At 45.5% G+C, this 27157-nt stretch overlaps 1 protein-coding gene, 1 long non-coding RNA gene and 1 other non-coding gene across 7 annotated transcripts; 1 reads left to right on the forward strand and 2 right to left on the reverse strand.

The window, feature by feature from the left end:
• The first annotated feature begins 749 nt into the window (after positions 1-749).
• Positions 750-11908, forward strand: HAUS4 (HAUS augmin like complex subunit 4). 5 transcript variants are annotated; one of them, XM_010378367.2, is made up of 10 exons: positions 750-976; positions 2708-2784; positions 5522-5664; positions 5750-5881; positions 6500-6634; positions 7774-7870; positions 10102-10247; positions 10380-10510; positions 10887-10955; positions 11419-11908. In XM_010378367.2, exons 2-10 carry the CDS (start codon positions 2730-2732, stop codon positions 11600-11602), a joined length of 1092 nt encoding a protein of 363 aa, XP_010376669.1. In that variant the 5' UTR covers positions 750-976; positions 2708-2729; the 3' UTR covers positions 11603-11908. The 5 variants fall into 5 exon arrangements, with proteins under 5 accessions (XP_010376669.1, XP_010376670.1, XP_010376672.1 ...); XM_010378368.2 differs by having other exon boundaries at positions 756-968; XM_010378370.2 differs by lacking the exon at positions 6500-6634 and having other exon boundaries at positions 756-976.
• Positions 3199-27146, reverse strand: LOC104674140. Its single transcript, XR_749606.2, has 3 exons — positions 27004-27146; positions 24746-24795; positions 3199-3560 (listed from the first exon to the last, which is right to left on the reverse strand). It is a non-coding gene; the product is annotated as an uncharacterized LOC104674140 (long non-coding RNA).
• On the reverse strand, positions 26983-27055 carry TRNAR-ACG. The gene has a single exon. It is a non-coding gene; the product is annotated as a tRNA-Arg (tRNA).
• Positions 27147-27157: the final 11 nt, after the last annotated feature.

The following is a 27157-nucleotide window of genomic DNA, read 5'->3' on the forward strand; positions in this document are numbered from 1 at the left end:
TCTGGGAAGGTTCCATGAGCCATTGGGACAGGTTTAGACCCCGCAAATGGCGACCTCGAACTTAACCCTTTGTGCCTCAGTTCTCCCCCTCTGTAAAATGAGTATGATGGTGACTTTCTCACAGGACGCTTTGAGAACTAAATGAGGCCTGGCAGGGCGAGGTGGCTCATGCCTGTAATCCCAGCACTTTGGGAGGCCAAGGCGGGTAGAACACGAGGTCAGGGGATCCATACCAGCCTGGCCAAGATGGTGAAACCCCGTCACTACTAAAAATACAAAAATTAGCCGGGCACGGTGGCGGGAACCTGTGGTCCCAGCTACTCGGGAGGCTGAGGAAGAGAATTGCTTGAACCCGGGAGGTGGAGCTTGCAGTAAGCGGAGATAGCACCACTGCAACCCAGCCTGGGCGACAGAGCGAGACTCCGTCTCAAAAACAAAACAAAACAAAACAAAACAAAATAACAACAACAAAAAGCAAACGAGGCAAGGCAAGCAAAATGCTTGGCCTAGTGCCTGACTCATCGTAGGCCCTCAATAAATGTTAGCAATTACTACCATTTTCTCAGCATCTGCCCTTCACTGGAGAGGCACTAAGGAGAAGGGGCAAAAAAGCCTTTCCGAGACCATCCTGTTTCCCAGTCCGGGTTCCACAACCAGAGCGTGCGAACCCAGGGCGTTGGGAACACAGGGCGCGCACCCGTTGAGGGGCGGGGCCTGCCGTTCCCGCCTCGAATGTGGCCCCGCCCCCACCTCCTTCGACGCAGCCTCTAGTGCACTTTCGGCTCCTTCCCTTTCCCGGGCCTTCCAGCTTGGTCTTTCCGGGCCTCACTTCCCCCAGCCCCTGCGCCCGGCCCGAACGAGAGGTTCCGGAGCCCCGGCGCGGGCGGATTCTGGGGTGTAGACGCTGCTGACCAGCCCGCCCCAGCCGAGGTTCTCGGCACCGCCTTGAGAGCTTCCGCTGCCCCAGGGTGTGCAGGTTTGCTTTAGAGGGTCGGCGGGCGGGGCTTCGGGGAAGAAGAGCTCGGGGAGAGTCATTCCGGCCAGTCCCCGGCCGTGGGCCGGAGAGTCGTCGCCCTTGGGAATCCTTGGCCGCTCAGACAGAAGGGAAGTAGGCGCGGGAGAGCCCGTTCTGCATTTTGATTCATCTCGGGCCCTGTAAGGGTCATATCTTGTGAAAATACCTGTAAAATCAATTTAACGTTCAGTGCAGCGTGTAAAGACAGCGCTACGACTTTAAAAGACGTCTGAGTCAGAACATTTAAATGCTTGGGTCCCTGTAACAGCGTTTTAACACGTCTGAGTGCAGAGGGTGGAGAATCCAGCCTGATTGAGGTTCACACCCTGTAACCTTTAAGAAGAGTAAAGAAAGGCACCCTAAAAAACGCAAGGGGACAGTTACCCTAGGGAGGGACGAACAGCTGGCTTTTTGAAATTTGGGTTGGCCCTCATTTCCAAGTGCGAAATTTGCCTGCAAAACTTTTTATTTGCAGTCATAGATCAACGATAAACAGAATTGTTAAAACACTGAGCTTAACTAAGTAGTGGCTTTTGTTGACAAGTCGATTGTGTTATTAATTCTTAATGTCTCGTCCAAGGCAGGAATCGTTATCTCAGTTTTGCAGGTGGAAAAAGTTTGGCACAGAAAAAAGCATTTTCCTTAAGTTCACAGAAGCAACGGCCGAGCTGCAAATTAAGTCCCAGCATTCTGCCTCCTCAGCTGCGTCCCCCTCTAGACCATGTTAGAAAACAAATGAGTAGTTACTTTGATGTTACTCATAAAACGATCGAGTAAACCAAATGTTCTATAAACATGAAGCGTTAAATCATAATAACCTTCAATGCCTCTTCGGCTTTGGGAGGCTCAGCTGCCCTTTGGAGTTTGATACCTTACACAGAGAAGGGGCAGAGCAAAAACATGTAATGTCAAGGGAAAATTTTTGTCTCCTGAGGCCAAACTGTGCCCATCTTTACCGCCCCTGTGTTGGTGTCATTCCTTTCAGCAAACTCCATGTTCTGGCAAAACACCCACAGCAGTCCCCGCTGCAGCCACATTACGCCTTTGCATTACTCTTTTGCCACTGACCTCGCTGTCAGTCTTCTTGTCATGCTCTTTCCTCCAGGTGTTCTTTTTAGGCTGTTATGTGAAAACCAGTTGTTGTTCAAGTGTGGAATGATTTGTCGTTCCTGAAGGATGATTCTAGAGTTAACGATAAAAAAAAACTACCAACAGATCTTAGATGAAAGTTAAAGAAGCACAAAAAAAGTATTATGGAATTTGATAGCTGAGTTATTTGGGGGGAAAAAGTAGACTTTGATTTTTTTCCCTTTTCCCTCAGTTCACTCATAACTGGGAAGCTGCAGCTCAGTTTTAACTTTGGCACAATGGTGGTGGTGGTGGAGAATCTTCTTGTTTAGACTCAGTGAATTGGAAAGCTCTCTTTTTAGGAGGCTCCTTTTGGACAGCTTGGAGCAAGTGCAAACACGTGTGTGCTTAGAATGTGACATGTTTTGGCACTTGCAAATCTGTTTGTCCATAAAACTTGTGTAAGAGCTTGGGACCCAGGGTGTGTGATACAGGCCCTCTATAAAAGTCATCCTTGAGGTTCCTTTCCAGCTTGTAGACAACAGAAATTTGAACCTAAGATAGTGTCCTTGAAGTAGCCAGCTGTTTATTCATCTTTTTGTTTTCTTTCACTTGGTTCCACAGATTAGAATCCCAAGAAAATCAAATGGCATCCGGGGATTTCTGCTCACCTGGAGAAGGGATGGAAATACTTCAACAAGGTAAGAGTAGCCATTTGCAAAAGGTTTGATGATTTATCCAGAGAGGTCTTATCCAGGTTCTTGTGTTTTCTAGTAAAAAGGATTTATTGGCTCACACGTGTAATCCCAGCACTTTGGGAGGCCAAGGTGGGCGGATCATGAGGTCAGGAGATCGAGACCATCCTGGCTAACACGCTGAAACCCCGTCTCTACTAAAAATACAAAAAATTAGCTGTGCATGGTGGCGGGCACCTGTAGTCCCAGCTACTCGGGAGGCTGAGGCAGGAGAATGGCGTGAACCCGGGAGGTGGAGCTTGCAGTGAGCTGAGATCGTGCCACTGCACTCCAGCCTGGGCAACAGAGCAAGACTCCATCTCAAAAAAAAAAAAAAAAAAAAGGATTTCTAAGTTTCCCCAGTATGGTTTTCCTCGCAGAAGCCTATGTTTCTGAGGAAACTGGAATACATGGAGATCCTTGAACACTCTCTTACTGGAAAACATACTATACTAATTCCTGTTAATGTTGGTTCAATATCTGCTTGTGTAGTGGACTAAAAACTCAAGATGCTCCCAGGCTGATGTTAGCAAGCATATTATAAAAATAAGGGTAGCCAGCAAATTCCTTGAAGGCGTCCTTCCTACCTGTGTCTTAAATATTCTCATATCTTAGTCTCTAAAATTTCAGATCCTTCTATATCTTGAGTTATTTCCATATCTCAGATCCTTTATATATCTTGAATCCTTCAAGAGCTTGCATTTTCTATATCTTGACTATTTCCATATTGGATGCTTCAGTACCTTAGAGAAAAAGAGAGATTTCTTATTTCCCAAGAAGACTTTGGATATAATGTTCCAAAGAATGAAAATTTGGGTGTTTTGGTAAGTAGAGGTAAAAGACCCCGACAGAGAGCATATGGAAAAAGAAATGGAAAGAAAGCTCCGTGAGCATATGGAATAACCAGAGGATCTCAATTTCTTACACTTTTTTCTCATGCCTATGCTGTTTTGTATCTACATGGGTTACTTAACTCTACTGACAATTCTAAGAATTTGGGCCAGCTGGGTGGGTGCGGTGCCTTATGCCTGTAATCGCAGCACTTTGGGAGGCCAAGGCGGGCGGATCACCTGAGGTTGGGAGTTTGAGACCAGCCTGAGCAACATGGAAAAACCCCGTCTCTACTAAAAATGCAAAAATTAGAGGCCGGGCGCGGTGGCTCAGGCCTGTAATCCCAGCACTTTGGGAGGCTGAGGCGGGCGGATCACGAGGTCAGAAGATCAAGACCATCCTGGCTAACACAGTGAAACCCCGCCTCTACTAAAAATACAAAAAAAAAAAAAAAAAGGCCGGGCGCGGTGGCTCAAGCCTGTAATCCCAGCACTTTGGGAGGCCGAGACGGGCGGATCACGAGGTCAGGAGATCAAGACCATCCTGGCTAACACGGTGAAACCCCGTCTCTACTAAAAAATACAAAAATCTAGCCGGGCGAGGTGGCGGGCGCCTGTAGTCCCAGCTACTCCGGAGGCTGAGGCAGGAGAATGGCGTAATGGCGTAAACCCGGGAGGCGGAGCTTGCAGTGAGCTGAGATCCGGCCACTGCACTCCAGCCCGGGCGACAGAGCAAGACTCCGTCTCAAAAAAAAAAAAAAAAAAAAAAAAAAAAAAAATAGCCGCGCATGGTGGCGGGTGTCTGTAGTCCCAGCTACTAGGAAGGCTGAGGCAGGAGAATGGTGTGAATCTGGGAGGCGGAGCTTGCAGTGAGCTGAGATAGTGCCATTGCACTTCAGCTTGGGCAACAGAGTGAGACTCCGTCTCAAAAAAAAAACAACAATTAGCCGGGCGCGGTGGTGCATGCCTGTAATCCCAGCTACTCAGGAGGCTGAGGCAGGAGAATCGTTTAAATCCGGGAGGTGGAGGTTGCAGTGAGCCAAGATTGTGCCATTGCACTCTACCCTGGGCAACAAGAGCAAAACTCCATCTCAAAAGAAAAAGAAAAAAAGAATTTGGGCCAGCTGTGGTGACTCACACCTGTAATCCCAGCACTTTGAGAGGCCAAGGTGGGAGGATCACTTGAGACCAAGAGTTCGAGACCAGCCTGGGCAATGTAGTGAGACCCTGTCTGTAAAAAGAAAAAAAAAAATTAGCTAGTCATGGTGGTTTGCCTTGTAGTGTCAGCTACTCAGGAGGTGGAAGGATTGCTTGATCCGGGGAGGTTAAGGCTGCAGTGAGCTGTGATTGTGCCACTGCACTCCATCCTAGGTGACAGAGTGAGACCCTGTCTCAAGAAGAAAGAAAAATTTGGTTAGTTGAACGTTTAACTTACTCTAAGTGTATTCTGTTAGTCTTGTTTATGTGACTACACATCACATCCAAAGTTGGAACTTCACATGTTGTTTTTTCCCCCCTACTTCAAGAACTCTATTAATTTTGGATCAATGAGGCATTTTGTGCATTGTGATTCCTACTAATGGTCCCTTAATTTTTATTCTATTTGTCTAATATGTACCAACCGCATTTCCATTTCTTAAGATCTTAGTTTATTACTTATTCCCCCTTAATATCTTTATATATAATATACATGCTTGTTACCTTGAGTATCACCCCTAGTTTATTTGTGGATTTAAAAAAAACTAATTAGATTTAGCAATCTTTCCTATAAAAATCCTAGGGGTTTTTTGGAAGTATTAAGTTATGCTCAATTATGTAAAGTAAGAGTCTGCACCTTTTTTGTTTTTTTGTACCTGTGGGGACATGATGTTAAGTGTGCAGCAAACAACTTCCTCCTTGTAACCTGAGTAAAGAGGACTTGTTACAGAACCCATACTTCAGCAAGCTTCTCCTGAATCTCTCACAGCATGTGGATGAGAGTGGCTTAAGCCTCACCCTGGCAAAGGAGCAGGCTCAGGTAAGGGCTTTGGAAGAAGAGATAAAAAGAAGGGAAAATCCTGAGAGAGAGAGAGGTTCCTACCTGAGATTTTTTGGATTTCTAGGCATGGAAGGAAGTTCGACTGCATAAGACAACATGGCTGAGGTCTGAGATTTTACATAGAGTCATTCAAGAGTTGCTTGTGGACTACTATGTGAAGATGCAAGACACAAATGTAACTTCTGAGGACAAAAAGGTGAGGCAAAGGCTGGGCGTGATGGCTCACACCTGTAATCCCAGCACTTTGGGAGCCGGATGCAAGCGGATCACTTGAGGTCAGGAGTTTGAGACCAGCCTGGCCAACATGGTAAAACCCCATCTCTACTAAAAATACAAAAATTAACCAGACGCACTGGCACATGCCTGTAATCCCAGCTACTTGGGAGGCTGAGGCAGGAGTATCGCTTGAATCCAGGAGGCGGAGTTTGCAGTGAGCCAAGATTGTGCCACAGCACTCCAGCCTGGGTGACAGAGCAAGACTCAGTCTCAAAAAAAAGTGAGGTGAAAGAAACTAGGTACAGGAACCACCAGGCCAACTGTGGCTTTGTCTTATGATGTGATCTAGGGGAAGTAGGAGCTTTGAGAAATGGGTTGTCAGAAGAGAAATGGACTGTAGTTATGGGAAGGAGTGGATGTGTTATCAGAGTTTGAAATACAAACATTGACAGAAGTCACTTGCAGCTGAGTTATCCAAGGGGAGATGACATATTTGAGGACTTTGAAAATATGTGAAAAACTGGTTCATGAGGATGGAAGAGGTGGAGTGGGAGAAGTTTTATAGTCACCTCTTTCTGTTTTTTATTCTCTCTGTCAGTTTCATGAGACCCTTGAACAGCGGCTACTTGTAACTGAACTGATGCGGCTCTTAGGTCCTAGCCAGGAGAGGGAGATACCTCCACTGCTGGGGATGGAGAAAGCGGACCTTCTGAAACTCATGCCACTCTCAGAGGTTGGCGGGGAGATATTGGAACCAAATAAATGAAATAGTTTAATTTCTCCCATATCTTTAAAATGTTTTTGGTCAAACTTTATTGTTTTTTTAAAAATGATACACATTCAGGGTGGTCAGACTCAAATAAGAAAAACGTTACACAGGAGCAAGTAAAAGCTGAAATACTGCATCTAGAAGCACAATATTGTTATAAATAGCTTGACATAAATGGTATTATACCCTTCATGCTTATATAGAGAGTATAAGGCTGAGTGTAGTTACTTCCGCCTATAATCTTAGCACTTTGGGAGGCTGAGGTAGGAGGATCAGTTGAGTCCAGGAGTTCAAGACCAGCCTGGGCAATATAGTGAGACCTCATTTCTACCAAAAAAAAAAAAAAGAAAAGTTAGCCAGGTGTGGTGGTGCACACCTGTAGTCCCAGCTACTTGAGAGACTGAGAAGGGAGGTTGTCTTGAGGGTGGGAGGTCAAGGCTGTAGTGAGCTGTGATCATGCCACCGTACTGCAGCCTGGTCAGAGTGAGACCCTGTCTCAAAAAAAGAAAAGTACAGTCTATTGTCATGTAATATATTTTAGATTTCTTTTCAAGTCAATACATAAATGTATATAAGATGATACCTTCTATAGCACTCTTAGCAAAGTATCTAGGCACATAGTGCTTAGTGTTATGTCATCAGTTTAAATCTCTGCTAGGATTCTACTGTATGGATGTAGAATAATTTGCTTAACCTTATTGATGGATATTAAGGTTGTTTCCACATTTTTGCTGTTAGAAACCACAGGGAGATGAACATTCTGGTTCATATGTGTCTTTACCTTTGTATGATTATTTCTGTAGTGTTGGTGCTAAAAGTGGGATTCCTGAGTCAGTGCATACTCATATACAATATTGGTACCTAATGCCAAACTGCTATCCAGAAAGGTATTTTCAGGACTCCTGGATCCCCCATGTGCTCACCAACATGGGGTCTTAACAGTCATTTTATTCTTCGCTAATGGATAGATGAAAAATGAGTCTCTCTGATGTCTCTTGATGCATTTTCTTTGGCTATTATTCAGGTTATCATCATGTATACATTGTTGAGATGTCCTAGTTCTTACAGTCTATTTGCATTTCTGCTTTTACTTCTTTGACTAGGATTTTGTGTGGATGAGGGCTCGGCTACAGCAAGAAGTAGAGGAGCAGCTCAAAAAGAAATGTTTCACTCTGCTCTGCTACTATGATCCCAATTCAGGTGAGTGCTAGCTCTCTGTTCTGCTCACAGCTGGACTTCAGGGTTCCTGGTCTGCTCTTTTGAGAATAATATATTTTGATTTTAGATTTGGGACAGAGGTTTAGAACCATCAGAGATGCTTATTTGTTTCATTGCTGGTGGAATAAAAACAAGGACTTTTTTTTGAGATGGAGTTTCGCTCCTGTTGCCCAGGCTAGAGTGCAATGGTGCCATTTCTGTTCACTGCAACCTCCGCCTCCCAGGTCCAAGTGATTCTCCTGCCTCAGCCTCCCGAGTAGCTGGGATTACAGCCATGCACCACCCCGCTCAGCTAATTTTGTATTTTTAGTAGAGATGGGATTTCTCCATGTTGATTAGGCTGGTCTGGAACTCCCGACCTCAAGTGATCCTCCTGCCTGGGCCTCCCAAAGTGCTGGGATTACAAGCGTGAGCCACCGCGCCCAGCCAAAACAAGGACTTTTGTAAGGACTCTTTTTATTCAGCAAGATACCAAGTGGGAGTGTCCTCCTGCTGCAGGGAAGAATGAGTTCTCTCAGGAGGTTCAGAATGGTTTAGGGAGGAAAGTTCAGACTCATAGAACACCTTATACTCTCTGTATAAACTTGGAGAGTATAATACCATTTATGTCAAGCTGTTTATAATAATGTGTTTCTAGATGTAGTATTCATATTTCAGCGTTTACTTGCTTCTGTATAATGATTTTCTTATTTGAGTCTGACCACCCTGAATGTGCATCTTTTTTTTTTTTTTTTTGAGATGGAGTCTCGTTCTGTCCCCCAGGTTGGAGTGCAGTGGCGTGGTCTCAGCTCACTGCAAGCGCCACCTCCCAGGTTCACTCCATTCTCCTGCCTCAGCCTCCCGAGTAGCTGGGATTACAGGTGCCCGCCATCACGCCTGGCTAATTTTTTGTATTTTTAGTAGAGATGGGGTTTCACCATGTTAGCCAGGATGATCTCAATCTCCTGATCTCAGGAGATCTGCCCGCCTCAGGCTCCCAAAGTGCTGGGATTACAGGCATGAGCCACCACACTCGGCCTCCCTAAACCATTTCTACGACTTAAGAATTAAGGTCCGGGCCTGGCGCGGTGGCTCACGCCTGTAATCCCAGCACTTTGGGAGACCGAGGCGGGTGGATCATGAGGTCAGGCATTCAAGACCAACCTGGCCAACATAGTGAAACCCCGTCCTTACTAAAAATACAAAAAATTAGCTTGGTGTGGTGGCGGGTGCGTGTAATCCCAGCTTCTTGGGAGGCTTAGGCAGGAGAATTGCTTGAACCTGGGAGATGGAGGTTGCAGTGAGCTGAGATCGCGCCACTGCATCCAGCCAAGGTGACAGTGCGAGACTCCATCTCAAAAAAAAAAAAAAATTAAGATCCAAATCTGGAATCAAAGGTAAGAGTGAAGATAATTTATTTAATAATTATGAGAACCAGAACCCCCCCCCCCCTTTTTTTTTAAACTCTGTCACCCAGGCTGGAGTGCAGTGGCACAATCATACCTCAATGCAGCCTCGACCTTCTGGACTTAAGTGATCCTCTCACCTCAGCCTCCCAAGTAGCTGGCACTACAGGCGCGTAGTATGCCTAACTAATATATATATATATTTTTTTGAGATGGAGTCTTGCTCATCACCCAGGCTGGAGTGCAGTGGCACGATCTTGGCTCACTGCAAGCTCCGCCTCCTGGGTTCACGCCATTCTCCTGTCTCAGCCTCCCGAGTAGCTGGGACTACAGGCACCTGCCAACACCCCCAGCTAATTTTTTGTATTTTTAGCAGAAATGGGGTTTCACCGTGTTAGCCAAGATGGTCTCGATCTCCTGACCTTGTGATCCGCCCGCCTCGGCCTCCCAAAGTGCTGGGATTACAGGCGTGAGCCACTGCGCCCGGCCGCCTAACTAATATTTTAGAATATTTTTTGTAGAGACAGGGTCTCACTATGTTGCCCAAACTGGTCTTGAACTCTTGGGCTCAAGGAATCCTGCCTTGGCTAGGATTGCAGTGCTAGGATTGCAGTGCTCCTGCCTTGGCTAGGATTGCAGTGATAGGATTGCAGGCATGAGCCACCATGCCCAGCCCAGAATGGGGCCATTTTTAATAGATTATTAGAAGAAAACCTGTTATAAGGTAGGATTTCTGGGGCTAGATATAGGATAGGGGCACTGGAAAGTTGCTTTAGAGGGGTTGTAGCGATTAGGGTTTTCCTGTCAGTCCTCTGCCCCTTTGCCCAGATGCTGACAGTGAAACCGTGAAGGCAGCAAAGGTGTGGAAACTTGCAGAGGTCCTGGTGGGTGAGCAGCAGCAGTGCCAGGATGCCAAGAGCCAGCAGAAGGAGCAGATGTTGCTGCTGGAGAAGAAGAGTGCTACTTACTCCCAGGTTTATCAGGGCATGGGACAACCCCTTTCCTTTATCCTGACCCCAGGAGCACTTTTGGAGAAGCCAAAGATTCCTGATCTAGGCTCCTTTCTACTATATTTATGCCCTCTTCTTCCTCCATCTGGGGCTCAGGTGCTTCTTCGCTGCCTCACTTTGCTGCAGAGGCTTCTTCAGGAACACCGGCTGAAGACTCAATCCGAGCTAGACCGCATCAATGCCCAGTACCTGGAAGTCAAGTGCAGTGCTATGATCCTTAAGCTGAGGTGAGCTGTGACCCCTGTGGATCTAAGGGATTCTGTCTCACCCTGATAGATATCAGCCCTCTATCCCTCACCCTAATCTCTTTCCTCTCCCTTATCCTAGCACCTTGTGGGTATCCAGTAAATGTCAAATAGGAGTATTAGCTTTTGGATTACCCAAAAGCTTTCAACATCCTTTCAGCATCCTTGAGACTTTTCTTTTACAGCCTTCTGAAATAGGCACTTTACTGTGAGATCAATTGCTCGGGAATTTAGAGTGACCTTGTTTATCCTATCAGTGCTTAGCCCACACCTTGACCATCAGCAGGTACTGTGTCCATTCCCAACCCTGCTGCTATCAGGGACCTTCCACTTGCCATTTCTTTCTTCCCTCTGTCAGGATGGAGGAGCTAAAGATTTTGTCCGACACTTACACGGTTGAGAAAGTGGAAGTTCATCGTCTGATTAGGTGAGAACTCCTAAGAGTCTGGTACAGCTGTTCACAGGTGGTTCTCACATTCCCTAAACTCATTTATTTAAAGATGTTGCCATTTTTGGCTGTGCACGGTGGCTCACACCTGTAATCCCAGCACTTTGGGAGGCTGAGGTCGGCGGATTGCTTGAGGTCAGGAGTTTCAGACCAGCCTGGCCAGTATGGTGAAACCCTGTCTCTACTAAAAAATACAAAAATTAGCTGTCCATGGTGGTGTGTGCCTGTAGTTCCAGCTACTCGAGAGGCTGAGGCAGGAGAATCGCTTGAACTCAGGAGGCAGAGGTTGCAGTGAGCCAAGATCATACCACTGCACTCCAGCCTCCGTGACAGAGTGAGATTCCGTCTCAAAAAAAGAAAAAGAGAAAAAGTTTTCATTTTTGTCTACTACTTTCTGAGGAGCAGCATCCTTATATTGTACCTTCTCTGCCCGGGCTCTTAGGGACCGTTTGGAGGGAGCCATTCACCTACAGGAGCAGGACATGGAGAAGTCAAGACAGGTCCTGAACTCCTATGAGGTCCTTGGGGAGGAGTTTGACAGGCTGGTGAAAGAGTACACCGTACTCAAGCAGGCAACAGAGAACAAGCGGTGGGCTCTCCTGGAGTTCAACAAGGCCTATCGTTGAGCTCTGGCAGGGCCAGGAAACATGGCTTCTGCACAGCTGCTGCCTCCTAATCTTCCTGCTAGTAGGACCACCTTCACCTGGGGCTGCCTTCACTACAAGGGAGTGTGGAAACGCTTATGCTTACTTGAAACACTGCAGTCATTTAGGCACCCTCGTGGTTTCCCTTTATTTTTTTTATAATGACTGGGCCTTTTCTGGAAAATCTAGCAAGCAGATTTATATAATTTTTATGCATAGCTGTGTGTCAGTGTCAGTGCTGTATTGTATTTGATTATCTCCTGAATAAAGTTATGATATTATATCTTAGGATTTTAGTCATTTTCTTTGGGCAAAGATGGAAAAAGAACATTGAAGGCTATGTGGGTAAGGAGGGGGGAACTGAGTGGATCCAAATAGAGACAGATATATGATGCTTATCCAAAGAGTAAGAAGTAGATGTGCCAGCTTGCCTACATCAAGTCTTAGAGGCTTCATTTTGGGAGAGAACCGTGGATTAAATTTGGGCTTGCTCTTGAAGAACTATAATGTCCAAAGGAGTGCTAGATGCTCAGGCAGGTGGGGAGCTATTTTCTAACTATGAGTATCAGTGTAGGAGTTATAATAAAGCAGCTGAGCCTGGAAGCAGTGACTCACACCTGTAACTCCAGCACTTTGGGAGGCCAAAGCAAGAGGATCACTTGAGCCCAGCTGTTCGAGACCAGCCTGGGCAACATAGCAAGACCCCAGCTCTATGAAAAACACTTTTTTTTTTTTTTTTGAGACAGAGTCTCACTCTCTCGCCATGCTGGAGTGCGGTGGCGTGATCTCAGCTCACTGCAGCCTCCGCCTCCCAGGCTCAAGCAATTCTTGTGCATCAGCCACCCTAGTAGCTGGGATTATAGGCATGCACCACCATGGCCAGCTAATGTTTGTATTTTTAGTAGAGACATGGTTTTGCCATGTTGGTCAGGTTGGTCTCGAACTACTGACCTCAAGTGATCCGCCCACCTCGGCCTTGTGAAGTGCTGGGATTACAGGCATGAGCCACCACGCTCAGCTGAAAAAATTGTTTTAATTAGCAAGTGTGATGGTATGTGCCTGTAGTGCCAATATCTCAGGAGGCTGAGGTAGGAGGATCACTTGAACCCAGGAGGTCAAGGCTGCACTGAGCCATGATGGCACCACTGCACTCAGCCTGGGTGACAGAGTGAGATCCTGTCTCAAAAAAAAAAAAAAAAAAAAGCAGCCAGTGTCCCGCTCAGTTATAGGAAAGGACACAAGCCACTTATGTTCCTGGTTCCCTTGGTGTGGTTTGAGGGCTACATTTTCCTCTAAAAGCAGAGGTTTGGAGGAGATCCCCCTGAGGAACCAAGTTCAACAGTCTACTTAGCTTAGAACAAGGCAGAGTCCTGGCTGGTGTCAAAATAGGGGACTATGAATAGAAACAGAAGGCCTCCACCTTTATTTAGAAGAGCCTACTTAGTTTCTGAAACCACTTTCTAGGGAAGCTGTCTTGGGGTATTCTTCTGCTAATATCAAATGATGATCTGGATTTATTTACAAGAGCAATTGATGTCTTTGACTCAACTTTTTTTTTCTTTTTCTCTTTTTGAAACAGGGTCTCACTTTGTTGCCCAGGCTGGAGTGTAGTGGCATAAACATGGTTCACTCTAGCCTCAACCTCCCAGGCTCAAATTATCCTTCCACCTTAGCCCCCTAAGTAGCTGGGACTATAGGCATGTGCCACCATGCCCAGCTAATTTTGTGTATGTGTGTGTGTATATATATATATATATATATATATATATATATTTTTTTTTTTTTTTTTTTAGATAGTCTCGCTGTGTTGCCCTGGCTGGAGTGCAGTGGCACAATCTTGGCTTACCGCAACCTCTGTCTCCTGGGTTCAAACGATTCTTGTGCCTCAGCCTCCCGAGTAGCTGGGATTACAGGTGCCCGCCACCACACCTAGCTAATTTTTGTATTTTTAGTAGAGACGGGGTTTCACCATGTTGGCCAGGCTGGTCTCGAACTCCTGACTTTAGGCAATCCACCCACCTCAGCCTCCCAAAGTCCTGGGATTACAGGTATGAGCCACTGTGCCTGGCCAATTTTTGTATTTTTTGTAGAGATCAATTGCTCAGAGATTCAGTGACCTTGTTTATCCTATCAGTGTTTAACCCATACCTTGACCATCGGCAGGCACTGTGCCCAATCCTAACCCTGCTCCTATCAGAGATCTCCCACTTGACATTTCTTTCTTCCCTCTGTCAGGATGGAGGAGCTAAAGATTTTGTCCAGGCTGGGCATGGTGGCTCACCTGTAATCCCAGAACTTTGAGAGGTGGAGGTGGGTGGATCATCTGAGGTCAGGAGTTCGAGACCAGCCTGGCCAACATGGTGAAACCCCATCTCTACTAAAAATACAAAAATTACCCAGGCATGGTGGTGCATACCTATAATCCCAACTACTAGGGAGGCTGAGGCAGGAGAATTGCTTGAACCCGAGAGGTGGAGGTTGCAGTGAGCCAAGATTGTGCCACTGCACTCCAGCCTGGGTGACAGAGCAAGACTCCATCTCAAAAAGAAAAAAAAAAAAAAAATTTTGTCCAACATGCCACTGCACTGCAGCCTGGGTGACAAAGTGAAACCCTGTTTTTCAAAAAACAAAATGAATTTTTCAGTAGGCTAGTGGTTACTGTATTAGTGCAGATATAGAATATTTACATTATTGCAGAAAGTTCTGTTGGACAGGGCTATAAGCCTGTATTTCCTCAAAACTGGAAGTAGGTCTACAGACTTGATTAGATATGGGTGAAACAATTTTGCAAAGAATACTTAATAAATGACATTACATACTTCACATTACATTACGCTGGAGACATCAGGTCAGAATTTGTCACTTAATTATGCTCAGTTTCATTGCTTGGTTAAGGTGGGAACTGTCAGATACCACATAGTGGTATTTCTCTGGTGTATAAAAATTCGTTTCCTCTTTGTAAGTAGCAGCTGGAAATGAACTTCAAAAATCTCAAAATAGTTCTTCCTGATACTTATAGTATTTAGCATTTCATCAGTCAATTAGTTTTGGTATACTAATCATCTTGAATCATACTAAAGTTTTAGTATTTGAAATAGTAAGGATAAAAACTTTTAAAATGGACCTTGACGCCAGGCGCAGTAGCTCAAGCCTATAATCCCAGCATCTTGCGAGGCCGAGGCTGATGGATCACTTGAGGACAGGAGTTCGAAACCAGCCTGGCCAACATGGCGAAACCCTATCTCTACTAAAAATACAAAAATCAGCCAGGTGTGGTGGTGCATGTCTGTAATCCCAGCTACTCGGGAGGCTGAGGCATAAGAATCACTTGAACCCAGGAGGCAGAGGTTGAGGTGAGCTGAGATCACACCACTGCACTCTAGCCTGGGTGACAGAGTGAGACTCTGTCTCAAAAAAAAAAATGGACCTTGATGAGGTGCAGTGACTTACCCCTGTAATCCCAGCATTTTGGGAGGCCGAGGCAGGTGGATCACTTGAGGTCAGGATTTCGAGACCAGCCTGGCCAGGATGGTGAAACCCCACCTCCACTAAAAATACAAAAATTAGCCAGGCATAGTGGCACATGGCTGGAGTCCTAGCTACTCGGGAGGCTAAGGTGGAGGATTGCTTGAACCTGGAATGGAGAGGTACCAGTTAGCCACCACTGCATTCCAGCCTTGGTGACAGAGTGAGACTGTTTCTAAATAAATAAATAAAAATTGTGTCCTCAATGTTTATAACCTATACACAGTAGTGGACACACAAAACAGTCTAAGAACATAAAGTAACAAGAAGTGCAAATACATATGGTTGCAAACCAGAAGTGAATCAATAATAGAATTTGGGGGCTGGGTACAGTGGCTCACGCTTGTAATCCCAGCACTTCAGAAGGTCAAGGAGGGAGGATTGCTTGAGTCCAGGAGTTTGAGACCAGCCAGGAAGCATAGGGAGAACCTGTCTTTACAAAAATAATTTTTAAAAAATTTTTGTTTGTTTTTTTGTTTTTTGTTTTTTTCCCCCTTCATAGGGGAAAGGGAACAAAAGTCATGTCCAATGTGGCCTGAGGGAGCACTACAGCTGTTTCTCTTGGTCCATTCATTTTGCACATTGACTGGAGGTGGAAGATTTGTCAGAGGTGCCCTTTATACATGCTGCTCTCTATTGTGGCAAAGATGGGAAGGAGCCTTGGAGGACAAGTAGAAGGGGCTGCATGAAAGTGACAGCTGAGGGGCCAGGTGCCATGGCTCATGCCTGTAATCCCAGCACTTCGGGAGGCTGAGGCAGGTGGATCACGAGGTCAAGAGATTGGGACCATCCTGGCAGACATGGCAAAACCCCGTCTCTACTAAAAATACAAAAATTAGCCAGGCGTGGTGGCGTGCACCTATAGTCCCAGCTACAAAGGAGGCTGAGGCAGGAGAATCACTTGAACCCAGGAAGCAGAGGTTGCAGTGAGCCGAGATCACGCCACTGCACTCCACGCCTGGCAACAGAGCGAGACTTCTCCTAAAAAAAAAAAAAAAGAGAAAGTGACAGTTGAGGTTTAGCATCTTGGACCTTAGCTGCTCTATTTCCCTCACACTGCTCAGAAAAGATTTGCACTTACCGCCTCCCTTCATTCTTTCAGTCGAACCTCTCTTTATTTGCCTCTTACCATGTCTGATAAGTCTTACAGATTATTCCCTTGTGATGAGAGGCAAAGGAAATCACCTTCAGAACTTGGAATAGGATCAACTCTGGGACTCTTGGATAAACAAAATCTGTTCCCTGAATATTCTCAATGAAAGGTGAATATGGAGGTGTCCTGGGGAGTGACTGCGTTCTTCCTCGGCCACCACAATCAGGAGACCCAGTGCCCCCTAAGGGCCAGCTTTGGCATCTCCAAAGGAGAAGGGTGCCCTTCACCCTATAAAGAATCTCTCCATATTGGCTGGACGCGGTGGCTCACGCCTGTAATCCCAGCAATTCTTTTGGGGGGAGGCTGAGGCAGGCAGATCACTTGAGGTCAGGAGTTTGAGACCAGCCTGGCCAACATGGTGAAACCAGGTCTCTACTGAAAATACAAAATTAGCCAGGTGTGGTGGTGCACACCTGTAATCGGGAGGCTGAGGCATGATAATAGCTTGAACCTGGGAGGTGGTGGCTGCAGTAAGGCAAGATGGGGCCACTACACTACATCCTGGGCAACAAAGCAAGACTCTGTTTTGGAAAAAAAAAAAAAAAAAAAAAAAAATCTGTCCATATTATCCATCTTGAAGGACCTGGACTAGGTTTTGTTAAAGGAACTAGCAGGCTTCCTTATACCTTGAGACAGCAAAAATATGAGTGAATTTTCAATGGACTAAACAATGTGTAGAAATAATTTACCCTAAAAGATGGTTTGTTTTTGAGTTGCTGAGGTCCCGCCAAAGTGGCTAAGTTCTGGTCTCAGGAAAAAAAAACTGAAGTTTGAAGAGTCCTAAATTTACCAAGCCTGGCTGAATAAAGAATGTGTAACCAAAAGCAAATGACCTGCCTAGGATTTACAAAAGGGTTATCTAAAGAGGAAGGTTGGCCAGGCATGGTGGCTCATGCCTGTAATTCCAGCACTTTGGGAGGCCGAGGCGAGTGGAACACCTGAGGTCAGGAGTTTGAGACCAGCCTGGCCAACATGGTAAAACCCTGTCTCTTCTAAAAATACAAAAATTAGCCAGGCATGGTGGCTCGTGCCTATAGTCCCAGCTACTCGGGAGGCTGAGGCAGGAGAGAGAATTGCTTGAATCCAGGAGGCAGAGGTTGCAGTGAGCTGAGATCATACCATTGCACTCCAGACTGGGCAACAGAGTCAGACTGTGTCTCAAAACAAACAAACAAACAAACAAAAAAACAAGGTCACAACCTGGATATATCTATATATGATTTATTTTAAAGAATTGGCTCATGTGATTATGGGAGCTGGCAAGTCTAAAATCTGTAGGGCAGGCCAGCAGGCTGAAAACAAGCAGAAGTAATGCTACAGTTTTTTGTTTTTTTTCCAACTTTCATTTTAGGTTCAGGGGGTACATGTACAAGTTTATTACATGAGTAAATTGTGTCACTGAGGTTTAGTGTATGAATGATCCCGTCACCCAGTTAGTGAGCATCGTACCTGATAGGTAGTTTTTCAACTGTTGCCCCCCTCCCTCCCTTCCCCTTCTAGCAGTCTCCAGTGTCTATTTCCATCTTTATGTCCATGTGTACTCAGTGTTTAGCTCTCACTTATCAGAACTAGTGGTATTTTGTTTTCTATTCTCGCATTAATTTCTTTTTTTTCTTTTGACACGGAGTCTTGCTCTGTCACCTAGGCTGGATTACACTGGCATGATTGCGGCTGACTGCAACCTCCACCCCCTGGGTTCAAGCAATTCTCCTGCCTCAGCCTCCTGAATAGCTGGGATTACAGGCACCCGCCACCACGTCCGGCTAATTTTTTTGTATTTTTAGTAGAGACAGGGTTTCACCATGTTGGTCAGGATGGTCTCGAACTCCTGACCTTGTGATTCGCCCGTCTTGGCCTCCCAAAGTGCTGGGATTACAGGCATGAGCCACTGCACCCAGCCCAGCCATGACTTTTTAATAATAGCCATTCTGACTAGTGTGAGATGGTATCTTATTGTGGTTTTGATTTGCCTTTCTCTAATGATTAGTGATATTGAACATTTTTTCATATATTTGTTGTCAACATCTATGTCTTCTTTTGAGAAGTGTCTGTTCATGTCTTTTGCCCAGGTTTTTTGTTTGTTTGTTTGTTTTCTTTTTCCGGGAGACAGGGTCTTACTCTGTCAACCAGGCTGGAGTGCAGCTGCAGCCTCAACCTCCTGGGCTCAAAGGATCCTCCCACCACAGCCTCCCTAGTAGCTAGGACTACAGGCACGTACCACCATGCTGGGTTTTTGTTTTGTTTTGTTTTGCAGAGATGTGGTCTCACTCTGTTGCTCAGGTTAGTCTGGAACTCCTGGGCTCAAGCAGTCCTCCCCGCTCTGCCTCCCAAAAGTGTTAGGATCACAGGGGTGAGCCATTGCAACGGGCTGAGAAAATTTTAAAATATTTGTTTCCTTTTTTTTTTCTTTTGAGAAGGAGTTTCGCTCGTTGCCCAGGCTGGAGTGCAATGGCGCTATCTCAGCTCACCGTAACCTCCGCCTCCTGGGTTCAAGTGATTCTCCTGCCTCAGCCTCCCAAGTAACTATGATTTTAAGTGCACCACCAGGCTCAGCTAATTTTTTGTATTTTTAGTAGAGATGGGGTTTTACTGTATTGGTCAAGCTGTTCTTGAACTCCTGACATCAAGTGATCTGCTGACCTTGACCTCCCAAAGTGCTGGGATTATGGGTATGACCGACCATGCCTAGCCTTTTGAGATAATATATTTAAAGTGCCTGGCATGTGGTAGAGCTTAATTAATATTAGCCTGGGCTGGGTATGATGGCTGATGCCTATAATCCCAGCACTTTGGGAGGCTGAGGTAGGTGGACCACGAGGTCAGGAGTTCAAGACCAGCCTGGCCGAGATGGTGAAATCCCATCTCTACTAAAAATACAAAAATTAGCCAGGTGTGGTGGTGGGCACCTGTAATCCCAGCTACTTGGGAGGCTGAGGCAGAGAATTGCTTGAACCCGGGAGTCAGAGGTTGCAGTGAGCCGAGATTGTGCTACTGCACTCTAGCCTCAGTGACAGAGCGAGACTGTGTGTCTCTCTCTCTCTCTCACACACACACACAAAAACAAAACAAAACAAAACAAAACAAACAAACAAAAAGAAACATAAATATTAGCCTGGCTAGGACTATCATGTTATTGTTATGAGGCAAGAATGATTGCTGAAGACTGTATAGCTACACAAGCCTACAGAGAAGGAGGGAGGCCTTGGCTAGACCTTCAAAAGCAAGGACATAAGCACAAAGATCAGGGATAGGTAACAAGTTTATTTATTTTTATTTTTATTTTTATTTTTATTTTTTTTGAGATGGAGTTTCGCTCTTGTTGCCCAGGCTGGAGTGCAATAGCACTATCACGGCTCACTGCAACCTCTGCCTCCTGGGTTCAAGTGATTCTCCTGCATCAGCCTCCCAAGTAGCTGGGATTACAGGCACACACCACCATGCCTGGCTAATTTTTTGTATTTTTAGTAGAGATGGGATTTCACTATGACCAGGATGGTCTTGAACTCCTGACCTCAGGTGATCTGCGTGTCTCGACCTCCCAAAGTGCTGGGATTACAGGCGTGAGCCACTGCGCCCGGCCAAGGTAACAAGTTTTATACGTATTTTAAAAAATATTTTACATGTAATATAAACATGCTTGTACAGAACATTTGGAAAATACAGTTTTTCCACATAGTTGAGGTCATTCTGTGTGTAAAATTTATAATGCGTGTCTCTTAATGGCATGTCATAAGCCTTTCTCCATGTTACTATATTTTCTTTGATAACACTGATTTTAATGGCTGCTGAAGATTTCATTGAGACCAAGTGTGGTGACTCACGCCTGTAATCCCAGCACTTTGGGAGGCCAAGGCAGGCGGATCATTTGAGGTCAGGAGTTCAAGACCAACCTGGCCAGTATGGTGAAACCCCCATCTCTACTGAAAATACAAAGTTAGCCAGGTGGTAGTGGCGTGTGCCTGTAATCCCAGCTATTTGGGAGGCTGAGGCAGGAGAATCACTTGAGCCTGAGAGGCGGAGGTGTCTCAAAAAAAAAAAAAAAAAAAAAGCCACCACTCCCGGCCCCTTTCTCCTTTCTTTTTGAGGTTTCTTTGCTTTTCTTGTCTGATTTTTATTGCAGATTAACAGTAGAATTATTTTATCAAGTAACAAAAGATTCCATCAGAATTGTGATTGAGGCCGGGCGCGGTGGCTCAAGCCTGTAATCCCAGCACTTTGGGAGGCGGAGACGGGCGGATCACGAGGTCAGGAGATCGAGACCATCCTGGCTAACATGGTGAAACCCCGTCTCTACTAAAAAATGCAAAAAACTAGCCGGGCGAGGTGGCGGGCGCCTGTAGTCCCAGCTACTCCGGAGGCTGAGGCAGGAGAATGGCATAAACCCGGGAGGCAGAGCTTGCAGTGAGCTGAAATCCGGCCACTGCACTCCAGCCTGGGCGACAGAGCGAGACTCCGTCTCAAAAAAAAAAAAAAAAAAAAAAAAAAGAATTGTGATTGAATGGGCCGGGCGCGGTGGTTCACGTCTGTAGTCCCAGCACTTTGGGAGGCGGAGGCGGGCAGATCATTAGGTCAGGAGATCCAGCATCCAGCCCATCATGGCTAACACGGTGAACCCCCGTTTCTAATGAAAATACAAAAAGCCGGCTGGGCGCGGTGGCTCAAGCCTGTAATCCCAGCACTTTGGGAGGCCGAGACGGGCGGATCACGAAGTCAGGAAATCGAGACCATCCTGGCTAACACGGTGAAACCCCGTCTCTACTAAAAAAAAAAAATGCAAAAAACTAGCTGGGCGAGGTGGCGGGCGCCTGTAGTCCCAGCTACTCGGGAGGCTGAGGCAGGAGAATGGCGTGAACTCGGGAGGCGGAGCTTGCAGTGAGCCGAGATCGTGCCACTGCACTCCAGCCTGGGTGGCAGAGCGAGGCTCTGTCTCAAAAAAAAAAAAAAAAAAAAAAAGGAATTGTGATTGAATGTTGTAAAAGTGAGAAATTAATTTGGTAAGAATTTACATCTTTGTAAGATTCGTTCTTTTCTTTTCTTTTTTTGTTTTTTGAGGTGGAGTTTCACTCTTGTTGCCCAGGCTGGAGTGCAATGGCACGATCTCGGCTCACCGCAACCTCCGCCTCCCAGGTTCAAGCAATTCTCCTGCCTCAGCCTCCCTAGTAGCTGGGATTATAGGTATGTGCCACCAGGCCCAGCTAATTTTTTGTATTTTTGGTAGAGACGGGGTTTCTCCATGTTGGTCATGGCTGGTCTGGAACTCCCGACCTCAGGTGATCCACCCGCCTCCGCCTCCCAAAGTGCTGGGATTACAGGCGTGAGCCACTGGGCCCGGCCTAAGATTCGTTATTTTCTAAGATTATGGCTTGTTTCTCCATTTTTTTTAGTCTTCTATTATATCTTTCAGCAAAATTTTTTTTCTTTTTGATAGGGTCTTGCTCTGTCACTCAGGATAGAATGCAGTGGTTTGATCACAGCTCACTGCAGACTCAACCTCCCGGGCTCAAGCAATCCTCCCACCTCAGCCTCTTGGGTAGCTGGGACTACAGGTGTGTGGCACCACACTCAGCTCTTTTCTTTTTTTTTTTTTTTTTTTTTTTTTTTTTGAGACGGAGTTTTGTTCTTGTTGCCCAGGCTGGAGAGCAATGGCCCGATCTCGGCTCACTGCAACCACTGCCTGCCTGGTTCAAGCAATTATCCTGCCTCAGCCTCCTGAGTGGCTGGGATTATAGTGCCTGCCACCACGCCCAGCTAATTTTTTTATTTTCAGTAGAGACAGGCTTTCACCATGTTGGCCAGGCTGGTCTCGAACTCCTCAGGTGATCCACCCACCTTGGCCTCCAAAGTGCTGGGATTACAAGCGTGAGCCACTATGCCTGGCTGCTAATTTTTGTTTTTAAGACAGGGTCTCACTCTATCGCCCAGACTGGAGTGCAGTGGCACGATCTCGGCTCAACGGTAATCTCTACCTAAAAGGCTCAAGGGATTCTCCCGCCTTAGCCTCCTGAGTAGCTGGGATTATAGGCATGTGCCATCACACTCGGCTAATTTTTGTATTTTTAGTAGAGACGGGTTTTCACCACGTTGGACAGGCTAACGCCCAGCTAATTTTAAAAAATGTTTTGTAGAGATGGGGTATTGCTATGTTGCCTAGGCTGGCCTTGAACTCCTAGGCTCAAGCAATCCTCCTGCCTCGGCCTCCCAAAGTGTTGGGATTATAAGCATAAGCCACTGTAACCAGCCTATAATTTTCTTTATGTTAGTTTCTCACATTTTTCAGTAAAGATAAATATTTTATAGTAGTGTTACTGTTACCACTGTGAATGGAGAAAATAATAATCAAAATAGCTAATATGTATTGAAGGTTTACTATGTGCAGGGTAGCTTCGAAATGCTTTACTCTGTTAACTAATTTAATACTTATAATAACTTTATAGGAGCTATTATTTACATTCCCATTTTGTGGATGAGAAAACTGAGGCCAGAGGGCTAGGTTCACAGTCCTAGTAAATGAATGAACAGGGCTTTAACCTCTTGCTATCTGGTTTAGCAGGCCATACTCTTAACTATCATATTATTGGGATTTTTTGAAATCAATTATGTCTTTTAACTGGTTATTCTTAGTACATGAGAAGCTACAGATTTATTTTATACTTATCTTGCATCAAGTGACTTCTCTGCATTCTAGTATTAATTCTCATCATTTTAAAATGGATTCTTATGAATTTTCTATGTGTACAATCATATCATCTACAAATAATGATAAATTTACCTCTCCCTTCCTAAAAGTTGTAGTCCCCTTTTTTCTATTTCCAATCTTATTATATTGGATTTTTCAGAATAATATTAAATAACTCAGTGATGAGACTAGATATTCTTGTATCTTTTTTTTTTTTAAGAAAAGGTCTCACTATGTTACCCAGGCTGACCTCGAGCTCCTGGACTCAAGGAATCCTCCCGTCTCAGCCTCCTGAGTAGCTGGGACTATGGGCACTTACAACCATGCAGGGTAGCTCATTTCATCTTTGTTGATCTTATATATACACATATATGATGAATATAAAAACTATTAATATTTATGGCCGAGTGCGGTGGCTCATGCCTCTAATCTCAGCATTTTGGGAAGCCAAGTTGGGCAGATCATGAGGTCAGGAGTTTGAGAACAGTCTGGCCAAAATGATGAAACCCTGTCTGTAATAAAAATACAAAACAAATTAGCCAGGCGTGGTGGCACACGCCTGTAGTCCCAGCTACTCGGGAGGCTAAGGCAGGAGAATTGCTTGAACCCAGGAGGTGGAGGTTGCAGTAAGCCCAGATCGCGCCACTGCACTTCAGCCTGGGCGACAGAGCGAGACTCCGTCTCAAAAAAAAAAAAAGAATACTTATAGAAAATGCAGTTAACGTACTGTGTTCCCTTATTTGACAATTAACAACTGTTAAATTTTGTGTTTTTTTTGTTTTTTTTTTTGAGACGGAGTCTCGCTCTGCCGCCCAGGCTGGAGTGCAGTGGCCGGATCTCAGCTCACTGCAAGCTCCGCCTCCTGGGTTTACGCCATTCTCCTGCATCAGCCTCCCGAGTAGCTGGGACTACAGGCGCCCGCCACCTCGCCCGGCTAGTTTTTTGTATTTTTTAGTAGAGACGGGGTTTCACCGTGTTAGCCAGGATGGTCTCGATCTCCTGACCTCGTGATCCGCTCGTCTCGGCCTCCTAAAGTGCTGGGATTACAGGCTTGAGCCACCACGCCCGGCCATATTTTTTGTTTGGTTTATTTTTGACCTATTCTATAAAGAAATTTGCTAATACCTTTGTGTTAATTATTGGTATAAACCCTAATTGGTTGTGTTATATAATTACTATATTAACATACTGTTAAGTTTTATTTATTAATTCTAAATATTTTAGGAATCTTATATTTATATCCATAAGTGAGGGTCTATAGCTTTTTTGGGAGTGTTATTTCTGACAGATTTTGATATTAGATGTGTTCTGTCTTCATAAATAAATTGGGTAGTTTTCCATCTTTTTCTATGTTCAGAACAGTTACTGCTTTCTATTCATTTTGACAGATAAACACTGTATAATAGAGATGACAAAAAAGAGAATGCAAATCTGCACAGATTATTTTGCCTCAGTAACTCTGCCACTTTTATAACTAGAAGACAGCCTTGATTGTGAAAAAGCAATTTGGAGCAGTAGGAGGGTCAAACACGCCATTATTTTGGTGTTGAAGAGTGTGGCTGGCTGGGCAGGCACAGAGGTGATTGAAGGTGGGCCTGGGGAGGGAGGCAAGCACTGAGGGAGTAGGGGAGAACAATAGAAGATGAAAAGAGGTTTCCAATGGGCTAGAGGTGTTTAAACAAGGACAAAAGAACAAGATAAGGTGGAACAATTGGGCCTGAAAGTGAAGAAAGCCGGGGGATAAGTGGGAGCATTATCTGGGAATGGGGACCCCTTTCCTCCAGAAAGTCTCCAGTGCTCCGTCCTGTTGGTCACTGGCTCCTGTTGGAGACAGTAACATTATTTCTCACCCAGGGTATTTGCCCTTCTGTCCCACCATTTCCCTATCTTCATCACAGCCAAGGCAAAAGCCCCATAGTATAACAGTGATTCACATGCTTCTGGGCCCAAAAGCTCAGCATGCAGGGCAGAGCAAAGCAGAGCATAATGTAGACTTCACCAACTTTGACTTAACACCTAGGGACAAGACCTGTTCAAGGTGCTGTATTTCTTTTCATTCCTTCCCTTCTTGCTCCTCTACAACTCATGTAGACAGACCCACGGTTACATGCTGTTTTTTATGGCATAGGAAAGTGCTATAGGAAAGCCTGAGAGCAACGTGGTACAGAGTTACTGAGAAGTGTTCAGCATGATGCTAGCCACAATGCTAAGGCCGTTTGGAATGAAAAGACAAAGACAACACAGACCAAAGAAATTCAGCCCATGTAAACTTACTTTAGGGTTAGTCAGAAATTCTAGGCTCTTTTTACATGAATCCTTTAGAAAATTATTTTAACTGATGGCAAAACTGACATTATTGTTTTATAGATTATCCTCTCTCCCTCTCACCCATGATGGGTTAGTTAACAACCAACAGAGCAGCTACCAGTTTGACATCAGGAGCGAGATGCCAGGAGCACAGATGGTCCACAATCTAGACAATTAGCTTCTAAAGAAAAAAAAACGTCTAACAAGTCTTCCATGAATGTAGAGTTTGGTTGGGCACAGCTAGGGCAGAGAACAAGCAGACCTCCTCAACAACTCTTTCTTTTACCTCTTAAAATGCTGGTGAAGGCCGGGCGTCATGACTGACACCTGTAATCCCAGCACTTTGGGAGGCTGAGGTGGGTGAATCACCTGAGGTCAGGAGTTTGAAACTAGCCTGGCCAACATGGTGAAACCCCATCTCTACTAAAAATACAAAAATTAGTCGGGTGTAGTGGTACACACCTGTGGTCCCAACTACTTGGGAGGTTGAGGCAGGACAATTGCTTGAACCCGGAAGGTAGAGGTTGCAGTGAACTGAGATCATCGGCCTCCTGAGTAGCTGGGATTACAGGCGCCTGCTATCACGCCTTTGGTATTTTTATTAGGGACGGGGGTTTTGCCATATTGCCCAGGCTGGTCTCGAACTCCTGACCTCAGGAAGTGCACCCGCCTCCACCTCCCAAAGTGCTGGGATTACAGGCGTGAGCCACCACGCCTGGTGGGTTTTCCAGCTTTCATTCTTCTGGGGCACTTGCATTGCACCCAGGGTTCCCCAGAATTTATCCTACCCCACACTCTTTTCGTATTTCCTATGGCTCTGTCCCCAACGAGCTATGGTGATCTCAGTCTCATGACCTCAGTTCTTTCTTCTGGCGACCTCCATCTCATCTGGTTCAGATCACTGTTCATCCAACTTTCTATTACACAGCGCCCCCTAGACCTTCAATTCAGCATGAATAAACCCAAACCCTGATTTCCCAAACCCTCTTGCATTTCTCTCTCACTGCATGGACAGAATCCTAGGCATCACCCCTGACTGCTTTCTCAGGACTCCCTGCCAGTCGGTCCCTAAGTTCTGCCAGCGGCGCCTGCGTGGGGCCTCTTGTATCGTGTTCTCCTCTCCATCCTTGTTGCCGAGCCCTCAACACCAGTGGGCCCCCTGCCTTCAGAAGTTCCCATTTCCCTCCCTGTGTCTTTCCTTGCTTCCTTTCTTTCCATCTCTCTAGCAGCTATTGACATGGGAAAATGTAGATTCTCTCTGGCCTCCACGCCAGCCAATTTCATGACTGCTGCCCACTGTAATTAATGAATTCCTTTTCTCTATCTTGAAGTGTGTGTGTGTGTGTGTGTGTTTAGGCGTTTATTCACACCTTTTGTGTTTGAAACACAGAACACAAATCACTAGGAAGTAGTAGCTGAGTTAGCAGTTTATTTTAATATGTAACATAATAAGGTGACAAAGCCCATTTTAATAGCACCAGCCATTAACCCTGTTTTCTCAATGTTCATATGCACGTAAATAATGACACAAGGAAAACACTTTTGAAGGTAGTTATGGGAAAAGCTGACATTAGATGGCTGCAGAACCCAACCAATTTAGGACCCGAAAATGAAAGCGTTAAGATAATAAAGAAGCTTCAAACGACGAAAAGTAAGGAAAATCAGAAAATGCTCATGAAGTAAAATCGTGAAGAGCCCCACCGAGCCAGCCAGGAGTCGAACCTGGAATCTTCTGATCCGTAGTCAGACGCGTTATCCATTGCGCCACTGGCCCTGAGACGAAAGTACGTTTTTCCGTGATGCTCCTTCAAGGTTGTACTGCAGCGTTTCATGGGCGATGTAGTCTCTCAACGGAGTGTGCAGATACACTAAGCAT

Source organism: Rhinopithecus roxellana, chromosome 5 (genome assembly GCF_007565055.1).
Source record: "Rhinopithecus roxellana isolate Shanxi Qingling chromosome 5, ASM756505v1, whole genome shotgun sequence".
In the NCBI taxonomy this organism is placed as follows: Eukaryota; Metazoa; Chordata; class Mammalia; order Primates; family Cercopithecidae; genus Rhinopithecus; species Rhinopithecus roxellana.

What these genes read in the sequence shown, in the direction of transcription:
- HAUS4 (XM_010378367.2), top strand. Translation starts at nt 2,730, where the DNA reads ATGGCATCCGGGGATTTCTGCTCACCTGGAGAAGGGATGGAAATACTT. An exon ending in AACTCATGCCACTCTCAGAG is followed by an intron (nt 6,635 to 7,773) that starts GTTGGCGGGGAG and finishes TTCTTTGACTAG; the next exon opens with GATTTTGTGTGGATGAGGGC. An exon ending in AGAGTGCTACTTACTCCCAG is followed by an intron (nt 10,248 to 10,379) that starts GTTTATCAGGGC and finishes TCTGGGGCTCAG; the next exon opens with GTGCTTCTTCGCTGCCTCAC.